The sequence below is a fragment of the Nematolebias whitei genome, chromosome 18, assembly GCF_014905685.2.
Source record: "Nematolebias whitei isolate Nwh7 chromosome 18, NemWhi1, whole genome shotgun sequence".
NCBI classification, from domain to species: domain Eukaryota; kingdom Metazoa; phylum Chordata; class Actinopteri; order Cyprinodontiformes; family Rivulidae; genus Nematolebias; species Nematolebias whitei.
The window spans coordinates 21040141-21047143 of record NC_056515.1 but is presented as its reverse complement, the minus strand read 5'-3'; the positions used below and the strand labels follow the sequence as shown (position 1 = coordinate 21047143).

At 38.6% G+C, this 7003-nt stretch overlaps 1 protein-coding gene across 1 annotated transcript; it reads left to right on the top strand.

The window, feature by feature from the left end:
• The first annotated feature begins 2371 nt into the window (after positions 1-2371).
• On the top strand, positions 2372-6479 carry LOC119424488 (fibrinogen C domain-containing protein 1). The gene is made up of 3 exons (XM_037691973.1): positions 2372-2378; positions 2486-2665; positions 6146-6479. The coding sequence occupies exons 1-3, from the start codon at positions 2372-2374 to the stop codon at positions 6409-6411; spliced, it is 453 nt and encodes a 150-aa protein (XP_037547901.1). The 3' UTR covers positions 6412-6479.
• The last annotated feature ends 524 nt before the right edge of the window (positions 6480-7003 follow it).

Sequence of the window (7003 nt, the reverse complement as noted above, 5' to 3'; positions counted from 1 at the left end):
TGAATTTGTCAAATGGCTTTATAAGACAGGAACATCTATTTGTATGAAAACTGGTGCAGACATACTGCTCTCCTTATACACAGGTGATGACTTTCTCACCAATTATCACACTGCTGTGTTTCAACACCACTCTGCCACCAGATGGACTCACTTTACACCTGAAGCTAGAGTAGCAACAAAGAGGTATCAGGTAATGATGTATTATCTACAATCGGTGGAAAAATTCCTATCTGTGATGCACTGAATCACATAGGTGGACAATTAATTTCTCCAAAGGGCTTGGACTGTTATGGAAGATTAAGGCGTAAGTTCAAATTTGCCAAGTGTGAGGTTTATAATAAATTAAAAAAAAAATGGCTTTCATTAGCTGCTTATGGTAGAATAAGACTGCAACGGGACAATTCAAATCTGAACAAAAATGTAATGCTTCTGAGCATACTTTTTTTTTTTTTGAGTGTCCACAGCTTTCCTTGTATGCATCCTTTTTTCAGGGTGTATAAGAGCAGCAGGATGAACTTACTTTTTTTAATGTTTTTAATATAAGATATCACATAACTAGTCTTGACTAGTCCATCAGATGCACAAGTGTTAGTTTAAAGATCTTGGTGCTGCTTTTGCGGTTAATGTTGCAACATTTCTATGTATGCCCACTTTGTAATTATACAAATGGTAAATGGACTGTACTTGTATAACGCCTTTCTATCTTATTGAGATACTCAAAGTGTTTCACAACACAATCTGTGCTCTCATTTACCCATTCATACAGCACTCTACTAGATCTGTACAAAAACTAATCAGAGCTTTATCCCATTCATACACCGATGAGACACATCTCGGAGGCCATGAGGGGTTCATTGTCTTGCCCAGGGACACTTGGGCATGCGATTGCTGGTGGAATTGAACCCCCAACTCTTGTATTGGAGGACAACTGCTCTAACCACTCAGCCACAGCCACCATATTTAATTATGATTTGACTGAAAATGTAGGTGCAAGCATTTATACTTTATGCTTATAATTCTGATGCTTTAATTAATTTTTAGTATTACTTTTTAAATAAAGTACTGCCATTGATTTTTATTGTTAAGCACTTTGGTAACAGCTGCTGTTTTTAAATGTGCTTTATAAATACATTTGACTTGACTTGAACAATTATTTGTGCAACACAAAATGTAAAATGACCAAGTCTGCTTAACCATGTCATGGAAACGTGCACAATGCACCAAGAATTAAGGTTCACAAATATTCTGCTACAGAAAAAAAAAAAAAACAATAACCAAATAAGATACTACCTCAAGACACACTTAACCTTTCAAACCACTCTTTGGATATTACCTTTCTTTTGTATTTGTTCAACAATCAACTTTTACCATTTATCACCAACTGGGGTCACCAATGTTTATTGAACTAAAATGTGTCAACACCCAAAAGCTTTATTCACCTGCTGTGCAAATTATGTATTTAACTTTTTCACTAGATTTTCCTAAATTATTTTTTTCAGCTGGTGAGCATTAATATGAAAAAATGAACAACTGCAGACAAGAAGTTCTTAGACTAAAATAATATTCCAGTAGAAACTGTCCAGATGACCTGACTGAAAAATGTTGGATTTTATATCTGGATTATTGAGCATGGACTTTGTTGTTAATATTCCAATAGTTTTTTTTTTTTTTTTTTTTGGTTTTTTTTAAAAAAAATTTTTTTTTTTTTTTTTTTACAATGTTGGACTTTAAAAGCATCTGCTGCAGGTAAAGCTACCTGATTACAAGAACAGTGCTGGATTAAACTTGGCCTCTGAAATTAATCTGGTGCTCTTGTCTGTAAATATGCAAGTAATTTTAGATTAGATTAGATTCTGAAAGTAACTACTGGTAATAATGGTTAAAGCACAATAAATGTATTTACTGTGGATGTACCATACAATTATTTTATTTCAGTGACTGTTTGGGATTTTTAAGTTTATGGATTACAAAACCCACCATGATTAATGGATAATGGAACAAAGATTACCATGGTATCAGTCAAAGCTTTGAGTCATATAAATTAGCTATAATACTGAACAGATGTACAGACAGGGCATGTTAAAGATTCATACAGCAAACTTTAATCTTTTTAACAGAACATCAAACTAGGACTTTCAACTGCTGCTTAGTGTGAAGAAAGGTTAATTGGCTTTGTAATTTAGAATCCCATACAGTGATGGATTCTGGGGAAACTGCAGGTCTCCAGCTTCTCTTCTAACAGCTGTGTAATTGGCAGACACTATACGCACACTTTTGCAACTAATCTCTAATCTTATTTTAGGGAGAAATCTTGCACATGTGGAGGGAGACTCTAAATGGGACAAAAATATCGTATATCTTGTTTCCAGAAATGTATGGTGGGGAGAGACCACTGGAATAGCTTTATATTGTCTGCAGAGAACAAGTGTGGTGTTTAGTAATGGATTGTTTTGCTCTGTGTCTCGCTCTGTTTTTTCCCCTGTAGGGTTGAAGCAGATCCATGCCTTGTCCATCCAGGGCAACTATGAGCTACGTATCGACTTGGAGGACTTTGAAAACAGCACGGCATACGCCCATTATGGTACCTTTGGAGTTGGCCTCTTCTCTGTGGACCCTGATGATGATGGATACCCTTTGACAGTCGGTGACTATTCTGGCAATGCAGGTATACACAACTGAAAGAACTCATCAAGGCTTTTCTTGTGAGATGTACCGTGCCTAAGCTTTGATTGGAATTTGACATTTTTGTTTCGCATTTGTGTGACACATCCAGTCAGCTCCATTTCCATTCCCCCCTCAAGTGGAACAGCAACAAGTTACTTTTACCGTACAGAAGACGTGTCTACTTGTTAAAACTGTGCAGTCGGTTGCACAGAGAGAGGTGCGGCTCACGTTTGTGTCTCTGCTCCCTGAACATCAGATCTAAGCCCGCTCCTTGTCACCTTGATTAAATTACTGCCAATTAATTGCACTGCTTGACCTGCAGCGTAAACAAAAACCTGCCACTAAAATGAAGAAGCCATTTGAAGATCCTGTGGGGAGTGCTGCTCTGAGAACACAGAGAGAACTGGGACAGATACGAGAGATGCAGCACAGAAGGAGGCATGCAGAGGAAGGAGGTGGGCCAGATGGAAACTAGGATAGTGGAGGAAAGGAGACAGGTGTTGGAGAAAAAGGGGGTATGCTGAAAGCTAAATCTGTAAGAGAATCTTGAAGAACACAAAGAACATTATTGAGCACATTGAGCATGCATCAGGATACAAAGAACATTAATTAAATAAAAACATTACATGGGAAGGAATAATTATTTCTAAACATATAGGTTAGGGTGCAGTGCAATAAATCCCTTATTGCCTCTGGATTGATCACAACTTGGACTCACCTTGACCTCATTTTGCCTGCTTGAATCCCCCCCAAAAATTAAGATAACCTGAGCTACCTTGTGATGCGTATAAGCCATGTTAGCTTCCCTGTAGGCTTTGCTGCTGTCCAGTCAGCTGACAGGTGCTCATTTGCACTGGGAGCTGCTGGATCCTAATAGGCGCCAGCCACCAAGGTGACACCCAATGCCTTGTAAATGAGCCTTTAAGTGCCACTATTGTTTTTTTCTCCTTTTTTGCACACCCTCTGGACATCATTTTGTTGTTGAGACCACTGGGGCTGTCTTCTTATTCTTTTATTTTTATGTATTTATTTATTTTTACTTCCCGCTTATTCTCATCTGCCATCTCTTTCTTGCTAATGTCAAACAGCTCACAACATGAGCATGAGACGTGGCTGTCATATTATTTTTCCAGCTGAGTGGTTACCATAGTAATGCCAAATGGAGAGTAGAGTGGGACAGAGTGAGAGGGTAAGGAGCTGGGCGGCCACATCCTGAGCAATTAAGGGATGTTTGATGCCCTTACGAGCTGTTAGCATTCACCTGATGGCTAGTAAGTAGTGTTTCATTCTGCACAGTTTTGCCCTTCTATTCACTTCCAGTCCCAGTGTGAAACCAGCTTTGGAAATAAAGGAGGGGGAAGCGAGTGGAAGAAGGGTATGGGGAGTTTAATGCACATTATGAGCTCTTTGAACATCCATTTGCTAAAAAACATCTGGCTTACTGCAGTATGTGTGAGGATGTTCCTTCTGATGTACTTCTATGTCTCTGTGAGCAGTGGCTTTAAGAGCAGTTATCATTGTTGAGAATTTGCCAGTGAGAAATCTTTATATAGTGGGAAGATATTTCCAGCTCAGCAATTTGATTGTGTGGATCAGACTTAGCATCCAGACCATGATTAAGGGCACTTGGCTGTGCCGCATCCCTGCAGCGGTCTTACATCAATGTCATTTTCACAATTGTAGGTTGGAGAAAGGAATGCCCTCTCATTGATTATGCTTTTAAAGCTTTTAGCACCTGAAGACAAAAAAAGACCCAAAGTGTGAAACTAAAATATTAGATTTCTGATATATAAATGTGTCTTTACAATACCATAAAAATAGACTCATTAAAAGTATCACTAAAACTGATAGACAACTCTGTGAAATCTTAAAGAGGTGTGATATTAAAAGACATACAGGTCACAACAAAAACTGTGATGAATTGGCTGCCAAGCTGCATGACCTCTTGCTTTAGATAATGAGAAGATTTGTTTGTGTATGTGGAGGTTTGTGTTTAATTCTTTTGCCTTCTTTTGTTTCTTTAAACCATGTAAAATTTATACCATTTTTACAGTTACCTGTGAATATGAACTCACTGACTAAAAAGAAACAAGCAAAAAAAAAAAAAGCATTCAGACGAAGGAGTGTAAATGTAATGAAACTGCACATGTTGAAGGGTAATGTGAACATTTTTATAATGGTAAAATATCTGATCGAATGGGTTACAAAGTTGTCAGTGGAGGCACACTGCTAGCTCCATGTTAATAGGGTGTAGCGCCCCACTGCCCTCTAAGTCTGAGTTACACAGTTGTTATTTCCTCTCATGTAGCAAATCAACCCACAGCTGTTGTCATTGGCCCTCAAGGTCTGGTTCATCAGCACTGGGTCAGAGATGGCATCCAAATTGATCCCGTACAGGTTTTATTAGGGAAAAATTTGGAGACCTAGCAGGCCGCTGACATGGGCAGCCCATAGACATATGACATATGTTTCAGTCTTGCTCAAGTACGGCACCAGGATTCTGTTTCAGGATGTTACTAACATTATACTGTGTGGTTAGGGTTCCCCAAACCAGAGGTTACCTATAGTCATACCCCATGAATTTCCAAATCATGATGTCACAAATTACAACAGTGTGCATTTTGACAACTTTAGTCAGATTTTTGTCATACAGGTACAAAATGGCCATCCATATTACACCACTACTGCAAATGTAGTTGTCTCTGCTCTGGTGTTAATATAGACATGAGATAGTTAACCCATGGCCTGTCTGATTCCAGTCATCTTGACAGTACAGGATGACATGAGGTACAGTAAGTTTTCCAATACCTGTGTCCAGATGGCAGGAAAAAAGAATGCCATGGGGTTCAATAATGCTTAGAGTACAAAACAATGATTCTATGTTTATGTTGTTGGTTTTGACCCTCATCAAGTATGCACATGCTCCTATAGTGTTTCCAACACTAAACCACTGTCACATCTGTTCCTCCCACATGCTGCACAATACAAACTAACTAGTCCCATGCAGATCAGTAATGCAACCTCTTGTCAAGTGGAAATGTTGTCTAATAAGTTTAAAGATTTTCTGTCTTTGGTAACGTCCACTAACTATTTTGACTGATCTTCAAAGCCTCTGACAGCTGCCTAACAACAGTTTGCTCCATTATGAAGACAGACTTCCAAACCTCTGATGTTAGTTCTCTAGTTCTCTACATACCAGCACCATGCAAATCAAATCATTTGCATGCACATCATTGGTCTGCATGAATAACAAAATACATACAAATCAAACCATTTTTTCTGGGTGCTTGACTTTTGTTAGTGAATATATGTCTTTAAGCTGCTTGGTACCATAACTGTGGTATAGATTTTTTTTTATTTTTAAAATATCTATCTATTCTTGTTTTAGAGATATTGCAATCAGCTAATGAAATGAGATGCTATAAAAATAGACTTTTAATAATATATCTATGTCCATTTTTGTTTTGTTTTTCTTGTAAAGGTGATTCTCTTCTAAAGCACAATGGAATGAAGTTCACCACCAAAGACAAGGATAATGACCACTCGGAGAACAACTGCGCTTCGTTTTACCACGGTGCATGGTGGTACCGAAATTGCCACACCTCCAACCTGAATGGTCAGTACCTGCGTGGTCAGCACACCTCCTATGCCGATGGCATTGAGTGGTCCTCCTGGACTGGTTGGCAGTATTCCCTGAAGTTCTCTGAGATGAAGATACGTCCCACCCGTGACCTTGAGAATAAATAAAACTCACAAAAGAGAAAGAAGATAAAAAAGACCTTTTTAAAGCATTACAAACCACAAATTCTAAGAGTTAGATGGACTTACTTGTCTCAGTAATTTTCTTCTTTTTTTTATAATTGTGTTTAGTTGACTCCACATTTTGCCTCATGGTGCCCTCCTTTTTGCTCCTCTCTCCTCCATCACATAGCTAACAGTCTTGCTGACTGTCCTAACCCTTCATGCAATACCATTATTTAAGAAATATTGTAACTGTGATGCCCAATTTATTTTTTTTAGTTCACAAAAAACAGCCTACCAGAGCCTGGAGCCCACTGTCCACTCCTGCACCTTTACTCAGTCTGATGTAGGAGCCTGCAGAAATCTGTACCAATACTTTTCTGCTGACGTATGACTCTGACCTCCCATCTGTGCTGACATGGCTCCAAGATGGGATCTTTCAGTGCTCTTCGCTGTAAAAGCTGTGACAGAAGAGGGTTCAATCACATATAATAGAACAAAATAACCCCTTCACAAAATATAAGCTGAAAATGCAAACCTTTTGGTTTCATGTGTGGGGAAAGAAAAGGGTGCACTATGTTATACGCACGTCCTTTGT